This window comes from Trachypithecus francoisi, unplaced genomic scaffold, assembly GCF_009764315.1.
Source record: "Trachypithecus francoisi isolate TF-2019V2 unplaced genomic scaffold, Tfra_2.0 Lachesis_group5, whole genome shotgun sequence".
Taxonomy (NCBI): domain Eukaryota; kingdom Metazoa; phylum Chordata; class Mammalia; order Primates; family Cercopithecidae; genus Trachypithecus; species Trachypithecus francoisi.
In genome coordinates this window covers 143852067-143871205 of record NW_022681470.1, presented here as the reverse complement: position 1 = coordinate 143871205, position 19139 = coordinate 143852067, and the positions used below count along the sequence as shown (strand labels likewise).

The following is a 19139-nucleotide window of genomic DNA, read 5'->3' as shown; positions in this document are numbered from 1 at the left end:
CCAGGCTGGAGTGCAATGGCGTGATCTGGGCTCACAGCAACCTCCACCTCCTGGGTTCAAGCAAGTCTCCTGCCTCAGCCTCCCAAGTACCTGGGATTACAGGCACCCGCCACCACGGCCAGCTAATTTTTTGTATTTTTAGCAGAGATGGGGTTTCACCATGTTAGCGAGGCTGGTCTCAAACTCCTGACCTCATGTGATCCACCTGCCTTGGCTTCCCAAAGTGCTGGGATTACAGGCGTAAACCACCGTGCCCGGCCCCATCATCGGTTTTCTTTGCAATATTACATCTGGAAATGGTACCGTCATTGTCCCTCTGCAGCCCTCACAAGCAGCTAACAACATCATAAACAAATCAGCCAGAACCATCACTCATGGGTGGGGCCCCAAGGGCGCCAGTTCCCAGGGCCCAGTGCTCTCCAGGGTGAGGTCCCCAGGAGACGAGGCTCCTAGCAGGTGAGATTCAGTGTGGCAAGGTCTCTGGGAGCAGGTCCCAGCAGGTAAAGTCCCCAACAGCCAAAGTCCCCAGTAGGCAAAGTCCCCAGGAGATGAGGTCCCCAGCAGGCCAGGCTTCTGCAGGGGACACTCCTGGAAGCCAGCATGTGAAATCCCAGGTAAGTGACATGCCTGGCCACCAAAGACTCCAGCAGGTGAGGTCCCAGGAAACTGAGGACCCAGGCAGGTGAGTCCCCAGGCAGGTGAAGCTGCAATATGGGACCGTCCCAGGCAGGTGAGTTTCCAGGCAGGTGAAGCTTCAGGCAAGCGAGTCCTAAGGTAGATGAGGCCCCACCTCAGCAGGTGAGGCCCCACGAAAATGAAGTTCCCAGCAGCCCAGGCCCCTCACCGGCCTCTCAGGTGAACCAAGCCGCTATGCTGCGCACCGTCTGGTACCTGGATTCCTCCTGCAGTTTCCAGCAGGCCTTGCAGAAATCCAGTGCCCAGCTGGAGAAGCGAGGCCGCAGCGTCTCCCGCCAGCGGAAGTAGCTCAGGTAGCGGGCGTGGTCCTTGTCCAGCTCCTGCAGGTATCGGGCCAGGTCCTTGGGGCTCTGGAAGTCATCCACGTGGATGAAGGCGTCGGGTGGCAGGAACCTCTCATAGTTGCTTCTGCTGGGCCCCAGCACCACGGGCACGGCCCAGGCCTCCAGGGCGTTCTTCCACAGCTTCTCGGTGATGTAGTCAGGGTGCAAGGAGTTCTCGAAGGCCAGGTAGAACTTGTACCGGGACAGCGTCTCCATCATGGTCCCCCTGGGCAGGGGCTTGTGGGATTTCCCGTACACATCCACCTTGAGATGGGCCTGCAGGCTCTGGTAGTAGCGCACCCTGGTCGAGTCCGGCTTCCAGTTGGACACCGCCCAGGCCACCAGCTCGGTCTTGGCCGAGAGGTTGAGCGGTGGGTGGGCAGGCTGGCCGGACCACGGCTCCAGCCAGCCGTAGGGCGTGAAGATGTCGGAGTCGCTGCGGTAGGACATGGTGAGATTGAAGTATCCGTCCAGGGCTTGCAGGTGCCAGCAGTGGCTTGGGGACTCCATGCTGAACCAGATCCAGCGCTGCCCCTGCCGCCTCGGGGAGCGTGGGAGCTGGGCACTAGGGTTGTACATGACATCCCGGTGGTGCACGATGACCGCGTCTGCCTGTGGGTACACCTTGCGGTCGGCAGTAATATGGCAGTCGGCCATGCCAGGCACCATCTCTGAACAGCGGGACAGAGCCACGGGGGTGTGGAAAGGCCACGTCCACAGCAGGATCAGAAGTGGGGGGCGGGTGGGAGTGGTGTCCTGTCGGGAGGACCCATTGGGAGCCTGGGTGACAGGTTCCACTGCCATGAGCCCTGGCCTAGGGGACCCAGTGGCATCGTCTCGGGACACACGCAGGTAGGAGAAGAAACACACAGCCACCAGCAGCTGAAACAGCAGCCCGGCCAGACAGCGGCGCCACGACCATTGTGGCTTGGCCGGGCCCAGGGGATCCATGGGTCAGAGTAGCTGGTAAGAGAGGAGAGAGGAGTGAGGGTCATTGATGACAATCGCCTGCTTACCAAAGCTCCCGGCCATGAGTCCTGAGAGGAGCTGCTATTATTCCTGTTTCACAGATGACAAAACTGAGACTAAGTGACTCACAGCAAAAATCAGCACAGCTTGTGTTTGAACCAAGGGAGCTTGGCCCAGAGTCCACTTCCTCCCACCCATTAGACAACAGGCCCTCTCTATATGGGTAAGGGTCCCTGGGGAAGGCAGGAGAGGCCCCAAGGGCCCTCAGGTCCCATCTTGATTCTATCCTTTCCTGGTGTGTTCCCAGACTCTTCCCCAATCTGGAGAAGACACAGCCGATCATAAATGCCCCCAGGTGCCCCCGAGTCGAGGCTTGAACCCATGACTCTCCTAGGGGAGGGCACAATGGGATTGGGTTTTGGAGGTAATATAAGAGCTCACCAGGTAGAGTAGAGCTATGGGAAAGGGTGCTTCTGGCAGAGGAAACCACCATTGCCAAGGCCTAGTGGGGAGAGACTCCTGAGCAGTTTGCAGAGAAAGCAAAGGAAGTACTCAGGGCTGCCAGTTTCAAGTTCATATTAGGTTAGTGCAAAAGTAATTGCTGTTTTTACCATTGAAAGTAATGGCAGCCAGGCGCGGTGGCTCGTGCCTGTAATCCCAGCACTTTGGGAGGCCGAGGCGGGCAGATCATGAGGTCACGAGTTCGAGACCTGCCTGGCCAACATGGTGAAACCCCATCTCTACTAAAAATACAAAAATCAGCCGGGTGCAGCGGTACGCACCTGTATTCCCAGCTACTCGGGAGGCTGAGGCAGGAGAATCACTTGAACCTGGGAGGTGGAGGTTGCAGGGAGCCAAGTTCACACCACCACACTCCAGCCTGGGAGACAGAACGAGACTCCGTCTCAGGAAAAAAAATAAAGAAAGAAAAGAAATATTCACTTGGGGTTACATTCAACAAGCACTCAGGACCGGGTGCTTTGGCTCACGCCTGTATTCCCAGCACTTTGGAAAGCAGAGGAGGGTGGATAACTTGACGTCAAGAGTTCAAAACCAAGGCCAGGTGCGGTGGCTCATTCCTGTAATCCCGGCACTTTGGGAGGCAGAGGCGGGCGGATCACGAGGTCAGGAGATCAAGACCATCCTGGCCAACATGGTGAAACCCTGTCTCTACTACAGATACAAAAATTAGCTGGGCGTGGTGGCGTGTGCCTGTAATCCCAGCAAATCGGGAGACTGAGGCAGGAGAATCGCTTGAACCGGGACCCGGGAGGCAGAGGTTGCCGTGAGCTGAGATCGCACCACTGCACTCCAGCCTGAGCTAGAGAGCGAGACTCCATCTCAACAAAAAAAAAGAAAAAAAAGACTTCGAGACCAACCTGGCCAACTTGGAGAAACCACATGTCTACTAAAAATACAAAAATTAGCTGGCCACGGTGGCACGTGTCTGTAGTCCCAGCTACTCGGGAGGCTGAGACATGAGCATCACTTGAACCTGGGAAGCAGAGGTTGCAGTGAGCCAAGATGACACCGCTGCACTCCAGCCTGGGTGACAGAGCAAGACCCTGTCTCAAAAAGAAAAAAAAAAAGAGAATAGAAATATTCACTTGGAGGTTCTTTCAAAAAGCACTCAAAGGTTACCCCTCTGGTAGGCTGAGGCTGGGGGAGAGGTGGGGACAGATGGGAGGGAGAATAGGCAGGCGTGGGGACTCAGGGGCTGACCAGGAGGGCAATGTGGCCACCCCTAGACATGGGGACTCCCCAGGAGAGAAGCAGGCTTTGGTGGAACATGCTGAGCCTGGCCTTTCCTGGAGATACCCAGCAGGGGCTGGCCCCAGGGGGCTGGAGGGAGGCAGGGGGAGGGCCCCTGGAGTGTGGGCACTGGGTCCGGGAAGCCCGAGAAAGAGAAACCTTCAGGCCGGGCATGGTGGCTCACACCTGTAATCCCAGCACTTTGGGAGATCAGGGCGGGTGGACTGCTTGAAGACAGGAGTTTGAGACCAGCCTGACCAACATGGTGAAACCCCGTCTCTACTGAAAATACAAAAATTAGCCGGGTGTGGTGGTGCGTGTGCCTGTATTCTCAGCTACTTGGGAGGCTGGGCCGTGAGAATCGCTCGAACTCGGGAGGCGGAGGTAGCGAGCCGCCTGGATCGCACCACTGCACTCCAGCAGCCTGGGCAGCAGAGCAAGACGCTGTCTCAAAAAACAAACAAAACCGGGGTAGGGGGAACCTTCAAAGAGACGGTGCTGTGGAGGAGGTGGCGGGAAACTGGGGCCACCTTTTTTCATGGATGGGGTGAGACTCGGAGGCTGGGAGGGACCCTTGGACAATGACAAGGATCTGTGGCCACTCTCTCGACGCTGCAGCATCTGACACCTTCTGGGAGACGCTAGAGGGACTCGGGGATCTGGAGACGGGCCTTTCTTCTAAAAGGAGGATGCACTGGCTTCTGTCTGGATGCCCGTGACACTGCAGAGCCAGAGGCACAAGGGGACTGTGTCCGTGAACCTCAACAGAGCCCGGCCACTGAACCTCAGCTTTGATGTTCTCAAGGTCTGGCCAATCTCACTCCATTGGTAGGTCCTTCCCGCCCCCATAGGCTGTCACAGAGTCCTCCAGATCCCAGATCCTGGCCTCGGGAACAGAAATCCAAGACCCCAGCCCTGCCCCCTCTCTGTTCCTTGCAGCCCTAGAGCTGTCCATTCTACAGATGAGGAAACTAAGGCTCAGAGAGACACCTATGTGTCCTGTTGAGTACACACAACTAGAGCCATTTTGATCCAGACCCCAAAGTCTCCCCACCTTAATGTCACCCCAAACTCCTCTAGGACTTTGCAGGTGGAGCTCACATCTCCAGATTAACCTTGTCCCACAAAACCTTCTGTGATGATGGGCCGGGCTTGGTGGCTCACACCTGTAATCCCAGTACTTTGGGAGGCTGAGGTGGGTGGATCACCCGAGGTCAGGAGTTCAAGACCAGCCTGGCCAACATGTCTCTAATAAAAATATTAGCCGGGCGTGGTGGCGGGAGGCTGTAATACCAGCTATTCGGGAGGCTGAGACAGGAGAATTGCTTAAACCCAGGAGGCAGAGGTTGCAGTGAGCCGAGATTCCACCATAACACTCTAGCCTGAGTGATGAGAGGGAAACTCCGTCTCAACAACAACAGAAAAGCAACTTTCTGTGATGACAGAAATGCTCTCTATAGTCAGCATCAAAATTGGTGGCCAATGAGCCCTTCAAAAGTGACCATGGTGTTGGAGAAACAGAATGGTTAATGCTAATTTTTTTTGTTTTTTTTTTTCATACGGAGCCTTGCTCTGTCGCCCAGACTGGAGTGCAGTGGCGTGATCTTGGCTGACTGCAACTTCTGCCTCCTGGGATCAAGTGATTCTCATGCCTCAGCCTCTCGAGTAGCTGGGACTACAGGTGTACACCATCATGCCTGGCTAGTTTTTGTATTTTTAGTAGAGACGGAGTTTCACTATGTTGGCCAGGCTGGTCTTTAACTCCTGACCTCAGGTGATCCACCTGCCTCGCCTCAGCCTCCCAAAGTGCTGGGATTACAGGTGTGAGCCGCTGCGCCTGGTCTGGTTAATGTTAATTTTCTTTCTTTCTTTCTTTTCTTTTTTTTTTTTTTGAGCCGGAGTCTCGCTCTGTCACCCAGGCTGGAGTGCAGTGGCCGGATCTCAGCTCACTGCAAGCTCCGCCTCCCGGGTTCACGCCATTCTCCTGCCTCAGCCTCCCGAGTAGCTGGGACTACAGGCGCCCGCCACCTTGCCCGGCTAGTTTTTTGTATTTTTTAGTAGAGACGAGGTTTCACCGTGTTAGCCAGGATGGACTCGATCTCCTGACCTTGTCATCCTCCCATCTCGGCCTCCCAAAGTGCTGGGATTACAGGCGGGAGCCACCACGCCGGGCCCAATGCTAACTTAAACTTAAAAACAGATACTGCGAGACCATCCTGGCTAACATGGTGAAACCCTGTCTCTACTAAAAATACAAAAAATTAGCCAGGCGTGGCGGCGGGCGCCTGTAGTCCCAGATAATCGGGAGGTTGAGGCAGGAGAATGGTGTGAACCCTGGAGGTGGGGTTTGCAGTGAGTGGAGATCACGCCACTGCACTCCAGCCTGGGCAACAGATGAAGACTCCATCTCATAACAAAAACAAAAACAAACAAACAAAAAACAGATACTGCAATGGGCCATGATTGCGCCACTGCACTCCAGCCTGGACAGCAGAGTTCAAAAACAAGAAAACAAAACAAAACAGGCTGGGTGCAGTGGCTCACGCCTGTAATCCCAGCACTTTGGGAGGCCCAGGCGGGCAGACTACCTGATATCAGGAGTTCGAGACCAGCCTGCCCAACATGGTGAAACCCCGTCTCTACTAAACATACAAAAAAATTAGCCTGGCGTGGTGGTGGGCATCTGTAATACCAGCTACTCGGGAGGCTGAGGCAGGAGAATCACTTGAATCTGGGAGATGGAGGTTGCAATGAGCCGAGATAGCACCACTGACCTCCAGCCTGAGTGACAAGAGTGAAACTCCATCTCAAAAATAAATAAAATAGGCCGGGCGCGATGGCTCAAGCCTGTAATCCCAGCACTTTGGGAGGCCGAGATGGGCGGATCACAAGGTCAGGAGATCGAGACCATCCTGGCTAACACGGTGAAACCCCGTCTCTACTAAAAAATACAAAAAACTAGCCGGGCGAATTGGCGGGCGCCTGTAGTCCCAGCTACTCGGGAGGCTGAGGCAGGAGAATGGCATAAACCCGGGAGGCGGAGCTTGCAAGGAGCTGAGATCCGGCCACTGCACTCCAGCCTGGGTGACAGAGCGAGACTCCGTCTCAAAAATAAATAAATAAATAAATAAATAAATAAATAAAATAAAATAAAAAACATAAACTTTTAAATATTGTTTACACAATAAACAATAAAATAAAATAAAAAGCAAAACAAAAAATTTAAATATTGTTGCACCTTCAAATGATACTACAATAATTTGGACCTATTGGGTTCAATAAAGAATATTATTACCATGATTCACCTGTGTCTCATTTTTCAAATATAGTTACTAGAACAATATTATTTATGCAACTTCTGTTATATTTCAATTGGACGGTGTGTGCTGGTCTAGAATTGCTAAGGAATTGAAACTGACAGTTATCACAATTTCAAATGCACTGGGGCTGGGCATGGTGGCTCACGCCTGTAATCCCTCCCAGCACTTTGGGAGGCTGAGGCAGGTGGATCACTTGAGATCAGGAGTTTGAGAACATCCTGGCCAACATGTTGAAACCCCATCTCTACTAAAAATACGAAATTAGCTGGGCATGTTGGCACGTGCCTGTAATCCCAGCTACTCGGGAGGCTGAGGCAGGAGAATTGCTTGAACCTGGGAGGTGGAGGTTGTGGTGAGCCGAGATCGCGTCACTGCACTCCAGCCTGGGCAACCAAGCCAGACTCGATCTCAAAAAAAAAAAAAAAATGATAATAAAACAAAACAAAACCGCAACATATTGGTAACTTTCACTATTGATCTAAACCTTGCCAACTCTAAACTGATTTGGGACTGGGCACGGGGGCTCACGCCTGTAATAGCACTTGGGGAGGCTGAGGTGAGCAGATCACCTGAGGTCAGGAGTTAGAGACCAGCCTGGCCAACATGGTGAAACCCCATTTCTCTACGAAAAACACAAAAATTAGCTGGGTATGGTTGTGGGCATCTGTAATTTCAGCTACTTGGGAGCCTGAGGCAGTATTGTTTGAACCTGGGAGGCAGAGGTTGCGGTGAGCAGAGATTGCACCATTGTACTTCCGCCTGGTTGATAAGAGCGAAACTCCATCTCAAAAACAAATAAATAGGCTTGGGCACGGTGGGTCACGCCTGTAATCCCAGCACTTTGGGAGGTCGAGGTGGGCGGATCACAAGGTCAGGAGATCAAGACCGTCCTGGCTAACAGTGAAACCCCGTCTCTACTAAAAAATACAAAAAATTAGCCCGGTGTCACCAGTGGCAGGTGCCTGTAGTCTCAGCTACTCTGGAGGCTGAGGCAGGAGAACAGTGTGAACCCAGGAGTGGAGCTTACAGTGAGCTGAGATCGTGCCACTGCACTCCAGCCTGGGTGACAGAGCGAGACTCCATCTGAAAAACAAATAAATAAATAAACTGAGTTGGTCTAAACCTCACGGTGCATAGTGGAGCTCCAGGCATGGTGACGTAGGTGTAATGAGAAGGGATTGATATCACAAGTGCATGCCAGAGTTCTAGAAAAAGACTCAAGAGACAGCCCTCCAGGGACAGTCAGAACCAGGACTGGGAGGGAGGTTGAATTTTTTTTTTTTTTTTTTTGAGACGGAGTCTCACTCTGTCACCCAGGCTGGAGTGCAGTGGCCGGATCTCTGCTCACTGCAAGCTCTGCCTCCTGGGTTTATGCCATTCTCCTGCCTCAGCCTCCCAAGTAGCTGGGACTACAGGCACCCGCCACCTCGCCTGGCTAGTTTTTTTTGTATTTTTTTAGTAGAGACGGGGTTTCACCGTGTTAGCCAGGATGGTCTCGATCTCCTGACCTCGTGATCCGCCTGTCTCGGCCTCCCAAAGTGCTGGGATTACAGGCTTAAGCCACCGCGCCCGGCCGGGAGGTTGAATTTTGACCAACTATTCCTTTGTGCTGTTGGGCTCTTGGGCTGCCAGGGAAAGGTTTATGTTTACAGATACATTTAGTATTAATATAATATCATGTGGGCCCTGGGTTTATGGTGACCCCTTCCTAGGAGACAATGAAGTCTTCACCAGTGACCTTTAGGGGGGAAAACGGGGAACGGGAGTCCGGGAGAGAGATCTCACCCAAAGAACTTTCCCTGGAAAATGATTGACCCTTGCCACAAAGATCAGGATGCAAAAAAACAAAGTCAGAAAGCCAACTGCATCCTAAGTCCTCTCTTCCCACTGGGAGTGGCAGAGGCAGAGAAAATCCAGGGCCGGGAAGGATGAAGGGGTGTAGGCTGCTGATGGTGTCAGGGGGCACGGGATTCTACTACAGAGTTCTGCAAGAGAGACAGACAGACGCCCGCTTCCTCCTGGGGTTTGGCAAATCAGCCAGACCTCCCATATCCTCAGCCCACCTCCGTGCAGCCAGAAAGATCCCTGCCTGCGACTAGGGGCTGCTGGCCAAATGCCAGGCCACTGCACGACCTACAGACCCTCCCCCAGGGATCTTGTGCCAGTCCACCCACACTCTGAATTACAGCAGATTAGGATTGAGGCCGAGGAGAGGAGGCTCAGAGCCAGGAAGCCTTTCCCTGGGAGGTTTCCCATGCGATCCAGGTTGAGGGTGAAAGTGGGACAAGAGGCCTTACCTCGGGGGCCAGTGTGCAGGGGCCCCTAGAGCTGAGAGGCTGCAGAACGAGTATCAGCTGGATTCCCAGGATGTGGAAGAGGCCACACCAGGGAGGAGAAGGAATGAGGAAATGTACCTGGAGCTGAAGCCAGGCCGTTCCTGTTTTGTTTAATTTAATTTAATTTAGGAGAGTTAAATAATTAAACATGAGGCCAAAATACATAAGAAAGTGGCAGTCTTTTGCAAATATGCGCACAGTCTCGGGCGAGGTTCTCTGGTCCTCAGGTGTGGGGGGCCAGGGAAGTCGCGCCGGTGCTCTTGGGTGAGGTTCTCCGGTCCACAAGTAAGAGGGGCCGAAGAAGGCACACCGGCTCCTGCTGGCGGCGGACTTTTATGCATTGGTACTGGAACGGGGAGGGCAGTGGGCGTGATAAGAGCATGGTAGGGGTGTCTCCATAGGCGTGGCCGGGTAAGTTTCGATCTCTTCGGATTGACGTCACCTGGCCCATGGTTGGTTGATCTGCATCTTCCTGGGCACAGGCTGCATTTTCCTGTGCATGGGAAAGTTGGTGAGGAAGAACCCGGAAGCAACATGGATTGTGCCTTCTTGTTCATCTTCCTCCATCTTGTCCTTTCTCCCTCACCCAAACAGTCCAACCTCTTATTGATTATAAGAATTTAGGGTGCCGTGGTCTGTCTGGCTGCTTCCTGCTGTTAAGGGGCGTAGTTAGGGTCTGAGGTTGGCAGTTGGGTGTAGGGACGCAGGAGCATTTGGTTGAAGGTGACTCGGGTGATCTCTCGGACCCTGGCTCGGAGAAATTTTATTAGAATGGGAGCAAGACATAACATAAGGCAGAGGATTAGTATGGGAATTAGGGATGGAAGCATCTGCTGTACTACAGGCAGCAGCCATACCGGTGGTCCGGGGGTTAAGGGGGCGTTAAATTGTTGAAGCTCCTTTTTGATTTTGTTTAGTGTTTGGACGTTGGTGTCAACCAGGCCTGATTCATTTATGTAGTAGCAACACTCCTCTCCTAGGAAGACGCATGTTCCTCCTTTTTCAGCAGTAAGAAGATCTAATGGCCGTCTATTTTGTGCTGCTACCTGGGCCACTGAGGTGATTTGACGTTGTAAAGAGGCTAAGCTTTCAGCTGAAGCCTCTATGGCTGCCTGAACCTGAGTGGAGAGGGTCTGTGTGGATTGAATCGAGTGGGTGACCTGTTCCTAGTCCTGAGGCTACTAGGGACGATGCTAGGGAAACCCTGATAATTAAGGGAAGAAAAACGGCCCGCTTTTGGATGTTATTGCTGGAGCTGAGCTGGGAAGCTAGTTCGGACAATTCTCCTTCGCTATATAGGGTTAAGCTCGGCACTAAAGATACCGGAAGGCAAAGGGACTGGGTGATGGAGGTATGGTTGAGTTTTAGATAGAGTTTGGTTACACCAAAAGTAGCCTCCAACGGGGGCCATCTGGGTCCTGCTGGGAGCTTGAGTGCAATCACACCATGAAGAGTTTGGAATAGAGTAGCAAAAAGGAAGGGTTTGACTCTGTGGATTACGGTATAATGGGACTTGAGGCAAGGATGTTGCTTGAGAGGAGCTGGTAGAGTCGGTGGTGATATTGAAAGCGGTTGGTAGAGAGACTGCCACTACGAGAGCTTTTCCAAGTGCAGCGCAAAGGAAGCAGTGGGAGAGGTTCCTTACTCCAGCAGCCTGGGTTAAGTTAAGTCCCTGGCGAATAAGTGTTAGCCATGAGAATGGGTCCTCATTGTTAGGGGGGCTTGGGGGGCTTAACAGCTTCTGTATTTTTTGTTCATGAGATTTTACGGCTGAGGTTAAATTTTGTAGGATCTGTACACCACTAGGGAGTTGTACTTGCTGAACGTATATTCTCTTTACCTGGATGGTTGCAGTGGGATATGAGGAAGAAGATGATGCATATAGTCCACCTTTTACTTCCTGGGCCTACCGAGGGTCCCAGGGATCATTAATAATAACACTATATGTTCCTGGTGAAGGGCTTTGAAACACATTTTTACGTTGGGATTGTGCAAAGAAGTCATACAAAGGATGGATTTTGCAGTAATTGTATGGACACCCGAGGTTGGTTTCTTGCCAGTAGTTCTTACAATTATATTCTGTTAGGTTATATAAGAAACATATGGCCGGGAGGCCTCCAGTGATGGAACTTAGGGAAAAGTTTAGGGAGAGGGCAGATTGACAGCCCTGGGGGGGACATTCTGCAGTGCCCTGCATGACTGAGTGTACCTGGTTGTCTGTAGACCAGGTTTCAGTTATAGAAAATTTCGATACAAAGTTAGGATTAGTAGGAGTAACTAGGGGGATTAGAGTGAACCATAATAATGGTGGCAAAAGTGTAGAGAGTTAAGTTCAACATTGCTGAAATCACAAAGGGCACCCTGCCAAGCCAGGTCTCCTATGAGAGTAAAAAGTCGGGAGACCCACTGGTTGGGGGATGGGTCGGGGAGGAGGGTATCTATGGGGTTTGTGAGGGAAAAGTCAGTTAAGATGAAGAACAGTGAGGAAACAGGAAAATTTGAGGAGGGTGTGGCTCATCTAGCTTGTTTCTATCTTGGTTATTTTTAGACGGGTGTGCAACAGTTGGGTGGACTGCCACTTAGCCTGAGGGGGCTAGGCTGTCTTCAGCTGGGTAAAATGGACCCAGGAACTGTGACCTAAAAGCTTGGCTGCTGTAGAAGTGGTAAGAATTACTGTATATGGGCTCTTCCACTTAGGAATAAGGCCCTTTGCATGTAGATCCTTGAGTAGAACCTGGTCACCTGGGGAAAGGGCCGAGGGGGGTCTGGATTTCCTTGTGTAGGTGGGGGAAGTGACCTTTCGGCGTGTTCTCTAAGTAATTGTCTTAAGAGAGAGAGATAGGGCAAGTAGGGTGCCAGCGGTGTGGGAAGAATAGGAAGTTCTCGTAATGAAAGAGGGCGCCGGTAAACTAGTTCAAATGGGCTAAGGCCTGTAGGGCTTCTAGGTGTTGCCCATAGTCTGATAAGGGCAAGGGGAAGTAGGGTTACCCACGATTGACATGTCTCTATGGAGAGTTTGGTTACGATGTCTCATCCTAAGAGGGGGGTGGGACATGAGGGCATGATGAGGAAAGAGTGGGCAAAACATGCATAGTCCAGGCAACAGTTTAACATTGAGTCTAGGCAACAGTGTAACATTGAGGTCTGGCGAGGGTTAGACGGCTTACTGTCTACTTCTACTACTGAAATATTGGAGAGTTGGCTAGGTCCACTATAGGATGGCAAAGCTGAGTAGGTAGCCTCCATAACGAGGAGAAAAGAAATTGGCTTACCTGCTACCTGTAGCGTTACCCTGGGCTCGGCAAAGGTGACCGGGGTCTCTGAGTGTGGGCACCGTCAGTCGTCGTCCAGGTGTAGGAGCTGGAAGGAGCCTTCTGACCCTTGAGGAGAGGCACCACGTTGAGGCGCAATGCCTGCCCTGCTGGCAGGGCAGTCAGACTTCCAATGCCCTTCCTGATGGCATAGTGGACATGGCACGGTAGGCGAGCGAGAATTTGGGCACTTACTGGCCCAATGCCCAGTTGTGCCGCACTTGAAACAAGGATTGGACGGTAGACTCCCCTTTGCCTGAGGGCACTTATTGGCCCAATGCTTGGGGTCTCCGCATTTGAAGCAAGCGCCCTTAGGAGACTTACCCTGTGCCTTCCCTGCCGGCAGAGTGGGCAACGCTGGTTGGAGGGCAGCCACTAAGGCTTGTGCCTGAAGCACAGCCCTTCTTTTCTCCTTGTCTAGCTCTGTGGCCTCAGCTGCTTCTTCTCTGGAGTTAAAAACTGTAAAGGCCAATTTTACTAAGTCCTGTATGGGGGTTTGAGGCCCATCTTCAACCTTTTTTAGCTTTTTTTGAATATCTGAGACTGACTGGGAGATAAAATAGGAGGCTAGGACAGCTGCCCCGGCTGGGGAGGTGGGGTCTAGCTGGGTAAATTGGGCTAGTGCCTCTGTAAGGTGATTTAGGAAGGAAGCCGGGTTCTCATCTGGGTGCTGGATAATTTCCTTTAGTTTATCAAAATTGACCACTTTGTTAGAGGCTGCCTGCATACTGGCCAAGAGACATTGAACCATAATGTCTCTCCTACGGCGGCCGGGCTGTTGTGGTTGGTAGTCCCAATCTGGTTCTATGGACGGGACAGCCATCTCTCCTAACGGGACGGTGGCATCGGTTAAATGCCATTGATCTGCATGTTGCCTGGCGGCTGCAAGAATATGCTGTCTTTCCTCTCGGTTAAGGGAGGAGGACAAAATGATCTGTAAGTCATGCCAGGTTAGATCATATGCCTGACATAGGTATCAAAACTCCTTGGAATACAGGGTGGGGTTAGCAGAGAAATCGCCGAGCCATTTTTCAATCTTGGAAAGATCTGCCAAGGAAAAAGGGACATGGACTCTAACTAGTCCTTCGGCTCCAGTGACCTCTCAGAGCGGGGCCAATAAACTAGCAAGGGAGGTTGAAACAGACTGACCAGTGGGGTGGGTTGAGACCGGCTGACGGTAGAGGGGGTTGGGGCAGGCTGACCGGTAGAGGGGGTTGGGGCAGGCTGACTGGTAGGGGGCTGACTAGTGGGGGCTGCTACTGCCGTCTTGGAGCGAATGTGGGCGGAAATGGGAGAGGTAAGAGGAGTGGCTGAGGGAGGGGTGGTAGGAGGAGCATAGGGAGGGGTTTGGTAGGTCGGGAGGGAGGTGCCCCGCCTTTGGCCTTATCTGAAATGGAGGTGGAGTCCTCCTCTGATGTTGAGGTAGGGGCCGAGGGCCAGGTTTTGGCTAACAAGACCCGGGCCATTGAACATTGGGTGCACAGGTCTGGGTGAGAACGCAAGTCTGAAAAGACTTGGACGTAATTTCTGACCACTTTCTAAGCCTTCGACAGAAATTAGAGAGATCTAATAGAATGTTATAGTCAAGTGTGCCGTCTGGTGACCATTGAGATTGGTTGTCTAATTTATACTGCGGCCATGCCACAGTGGAGAGGAAGGCTTCCAAGTTTTGGAGGAGACACCCTAAGGGGGTGTTCCTAGGGATTTTCGATTGTGAGGTTCCCATTGTTTAACCACCAGAAATGGAAACCAACCTCACGCTGTGGCAAAGCGTCCTTTGCCGCTGCTGGAGACGGGGGCTCCTGGAGCCACTAACGGAGAATTGAGGAACTTCAAGACGGACGTCTCCGGGTTGAAGACCTCACTGCGCCACAGGGTGGCTACGTCCTTGGGCGTATGTACGACTCTAGGCCAAGGACACGGAAACGGACGGAGATGGTTAACAAAGGGGAGTACTCACCAAAGAAGAAATTTTCAGAGTGGCACCAGTGGAAAGCTGGAACACTTGTTTGGTGTTGGTGGCTGGTTGGGTTGGGAGCCGGTTCGCTGAGGAGGAGGTTCCTCAGACCCCTAGGGGATGTTGAGGAAGGGTCTCCTCCCGGGTCAGGTTTCGGCATCAACTGTTTTGTTTAATTTAATTTAATTTAGGAGAGCTAAATAATTAAACATGAGGCCAAAGTACATAAGAAAGTGGCAGTCTTTTATTGCAAGTATGCATACACTCTCGGGCGAGGTTCTCTGGTCCTCAGGTGTGGGGGGCCAGGGAAGTCACGCTCTCGGGTGAGGTTCTCCGGTCCACAAGTAAGAGGGGCCGAAGAAGGCACACTGGCTCCTGCCGGCGGCGGACTTTTATGCATTGGTACTGGAAGGGGGAGGGCAGTGGGAGTGATAAGGGCGTGGTAGGGGCGTCTCCATAGGTGTGGCCGGGTAAGTTTCGATCTCTTCGGATTGACGTCACCTGGCACGTGTTCGGTTGATCTGCATCTTCCTGGGCGCAGGCTGCATTTTCCCGCACGCGGGAAAGTTGGTGAGGAAGAACCTGGAAGCAACATGGATTGTGCCTTCTTGTTCACCTTCCTCCATCTTATCCTTTCTCCCTCACCCAAACACTTTCCAACCACCACACCTGCCATCAGGTAACCAAGGGTATCCTGTCCTGGAGCAGGGACATCCTTTGAAAACAAATTGTGGGACTTCTGTAATCCCCACTGCAGAATCGGATAGGGTGAAGGGATTTGGAGACCCAGGTCATGACCTTGACCCCACTTGTGGCTTCAATACGATGTGGCTTTGAGTACAAAGTATAAAGGCGGACCTGAACCACCGGTTCCCAAAGCGGGTTCCACAGGGACACCAGGGGTTCCTTGGGAGGTGGCAATGAGGAAGTGAGCAGAATTTCCACCTTCCCGCTTTCCTTCCCACCAGATCCCACCTCCCACTCAGTTGATCCATCAACAAATGTTTCCTGAGCACTAAGTGCCAGGCCAAGGGATCCTGCAGGAAGCTGGTGGGCAAGTCAGGCAACTCGTGAACCTTGGAAGGGAATTTTCTTCAATTAAAATTGCAGCCTTCTGAATTAAAAAGGGAGGGAAGAGCATTCCGGTTACAGGGAACAACCTTCGCAAAGGCCCCGAGGCAGCAGAAATGTAAGCATGTTTAGGAACTGTGGGAGGAGTCTCAGCAGGTTGGGTCTTCACCACAGGAGAGGAGGCAGAGCTGTCGCAGACTGGGCCACCGTCAGCCATGGGGTGTTCAGCACTATGGAAGGCTTCAAGCAGAGGGGTTACCATGTTGATACATGTTTTGAGATGCTCTCTTCTGACACGCTGGGCACAGGTCTCACATTGGTGGCAGAAGCTTCCTCTGGTGGCCTCACCAAGCCCCTCTGTGCCTCAAAGCCACTTCCTTTCCCCACCCACTCCTGCAGGGCAGTGCAGAGCAGAAGTCCAGGGAGCTATGCAAACTTCCTGGAATGGAGATAAATGATCTGGAATACCAGTTTTGAGAGAGCATGACCTTAAACTCTGTCACTCCCAAGCTGGGTGCAGACGTAACTGAGCTCAACTCAAAGTCCAGCCTCCAGGTATCATGACTTCCCTGTTCTAGAAATCATTTCTGGGAGGCCACGTCACGCTGCCTGCAGTTCCACTATCTCAACGCCCAGCCATGCCCAGACCAGTGAGGTTCTGGGAGGTAGGGCTGGGCCAGGGGCTTGGAGTCTCCCTGGGCTCCAGAGGCGGTGACCTAATCCCACTCATGTCTCATTCCTTGACTGATGAGGTTGACTGTGACTTATTAAAAAAATGACTTCTTGGGGCCAGGCATGGTGGCTCACGCCTGTAATCCCAGCACTTTGGGAGGCGGAGGCGGGTGGACCACAACGTCAGAAGATCGAGACCATCCTAGCTAACACGATGAAACCCCATTTCCATATTAAAAATACAAAAAATTAGCCGGACGTGGCGGTATGTGCCTGTAGTCCCAGCTACTTGGGAGGCTGAGGCAGGAGAATGGCGTGAACCCAGGAGGCGAAGCTTGCAGTGAGCCAAGATCACACCACTGCACTCCAGGCTGGGCAACAGAGCGAGATTCTGTCTCAAAAAAAAAAAAAAAAAAGACTTCTGGCTGGGCACAGTGGCTCATGTCTATAATCCCAGCACTTTGGGAGGCCGAGGCAGGTGGATCATTTGAGGTCATGAGTTTGAGACCAGCCTGGACAACATGGTGAAACCCTATCTCTACTAAAAGTATAAAAATTAGCTGGGCTGTAGTGGTGCATGCCTGTAATCTCAGCTACTTGGGAGGCTGAGGCAGGGGAATCACTTGAGCCTGGGAGGCAGAGGTTGTGGTGAGCTGAGATCGTACCACTGTATTCCAGTCTGGGCAAGAGACTGAGGCCCTATATCAAAAAAAAAAAAAAAAGACTTCTAAGGCCATGCACAGTGACTTACACTGTGACTCACACCTGTAATCCCAACAGTTTGGGAGGGAGAGGCAGGAAGATAGCTTGAGCCCAGGAGTCTGAGACCAGCCTAGGCAAAACAGAGATACCCCTATCTCTCTCTCCTTTTTTTTCTTTTTTTTGAGATGGAGTCTCGCTCTGTCGCCCAGGCTGGAGTGCAGTGGCACCATCTCGGCTCACTGCAAGCTCCGCCTCCCGGGTTTACACCATTCTCCTGCCTCAGCCTCCCCAGTAGCTGGGACTACAGACACCCACCACCACACCCGGCTAATTTTGTTTTGTATTTTTTAGTAGAGACGGGGTTTCACAATGTTAGCCAGGATGGCCTCGATCTCCTGACCTCGTGATCCGCCCGCCTCGGCCTCCCAAAGTGCTGGGATTACACGTGTGAGCCACCGCGCCCGGCCAATTTTTGTATTTTTAGTAGAGACAGGGTTTCCCTGTGTTTGTCAGGATGGTCTCAATCTCCTGACCTTGTGATCTGCCCGTCTTGGCCCCTTTTTCTTTTTTTTTTTTTTGAGATGGAATCTCACTCTATCACTCAGGCTGGAGTGCAGTGGCACAGTCTCAGTCTCAGCTTACTGCAACCTATGCCTCCCGGGCTCAAGCGATTCTCATGTCGCAGCCTCCAGAGTAGCTGGGATTATAGACACGTGACATGGCACCAGGTAATTTTTGAATTTTTTTTTAGTAGAGCTGGGTTTTTGCCATGTTAGCCAGGCTGGTCTTGAACTCCTGACTTCAGGTGATCTGCCTGCATCAGCCTCCCAGAGTACTGGGAATACAGGCATGAGCCACCGCACCCAGCTGGGTTCTTTCTTTTTTTTTTGAGACGGAGTCTTGCTCTGTCGCCTAGGCTGGAGTGCACTGGCGCAATCTCAGCTCACTGCAAGCTCTGCCTCCCAGGTTCACGCCATTCTCCTGCCTCAGCCTCCAGAGTAGCGAGGACTACAGGTGCTGCCACCACACCCGGCTAATTTTTTGTACTTTTAGTAGGACAGGGTTTCACTGTGTTAGCCAGGATGGTCTCGATCTCCTGACTTCATGATCTGCCCGCCTCGGCTTCCCAAAGTGCTGGGACTACAGGCATGAGCCATCGCGCCCAGCCAAATTTTGTATTTTTAGTAGAGACAGGGTTTCCCTGTGTTTGTCAGGATGGTCTCAATCTCCTGACCTTGTGATCTGCCCATCTTGGCCCCTTTTTCTTTTTTTTTTTTTGAGATGGAATCTCACTCTGTCACTCAGGCTGGAGTGCAGTGGCACAGTCTCAGTCTCAGCTTACTGCAACCTATGCCTCCCGGGCTCAAGCGATTCTCATGTCGCAGCCTCCAGAGTAGCTGGGATTATAGACATGTGACACGGCACCAGGTAATTTTTGTATTTTTTTTAGTAGAGCTGGGTTTTTGCCATGTTAGCCAGGCTGGTCTTGAACTCCTGACTTCAGGTGATCTGCCTGCATCAGCCTCCCAGAGTACTGGGAATACAGGCATGAGCCACCGCACCCAGCTGGGTTCTTTCTTTTTTTTTGAGACGGAGTCTTGCTCTGTCGCCTAGGCTGGAGTGCACTGGCGCAATCTCAGCTCACTGCAAGCTCTGCCTCCCAGGTTCACGCCATTCTCCTGCCTCAGCCTCCAGAGTAGCGAGGACTACAGGTGCTGCCACCACACCTGGCTAATTTTTTGTACTTTTAGTAGGACAGGGTTTCACTGTGTTAGCCAGGATGGTGTTGATCTCCTGACTTCATGATCTGCCCGCCTCGGCTTCCCAAAGTGCTGGGACTACAGGTATGAGCCATCGCGTCCAGCCAAATTTTGTATTTTTAGTAGAGACGGGGTTTCACCATGCTGGCCAGGCTGGTCTCCAACTCCTGACCTCAGGTGATCTGCCCTCCTCGACCTCCTAAAGTGCTGAGATTACAGGCATAACTCACTGCACCCGGCCTATTATTATTATTGTTATTGAGACGGAGT

The 19139-nt window shown here is 52.2% G+C and overlaps 1 protein-coding gene across 2 annotated transcripts in view; it reads right to left on the bottom strand.

Moving 5' to 3' along the window:
• Window positions 1-370: 370 nt before the first annotated feature.
• The window catches only part of LOC117075726 (galactoside 3(4)-L-fucosyltransferase-like), a 34111-nt gene continuing 15342 nt past the window's right edge, over window positions 371-19139 (bottom strand). Inside the window, exons 1-2 of one of the 2 annotated variants that reach the window (XM_033198332.1) lie at window positions 9358-9726; window positions 371-1982 (exon numbers count right to left, since the gene is read on the bottom strand). In XM_033198332.1, coding sequence (XP_033054223.1) covers window positions 852-1970 — 1119 coding nt within the window. In that variant the 5' untranslated portion in view covers window positions 1971-1982; window positions 9358-9726 and the 3' untranslated portion in view covers window positions 371-851. Of the gene's footprint in view, window positions 1983-9357; window positions 9727-19139 lie in introns of those variants that run through there. The other variant, XM_033198333.1, reaches the window with a different exon arrangement.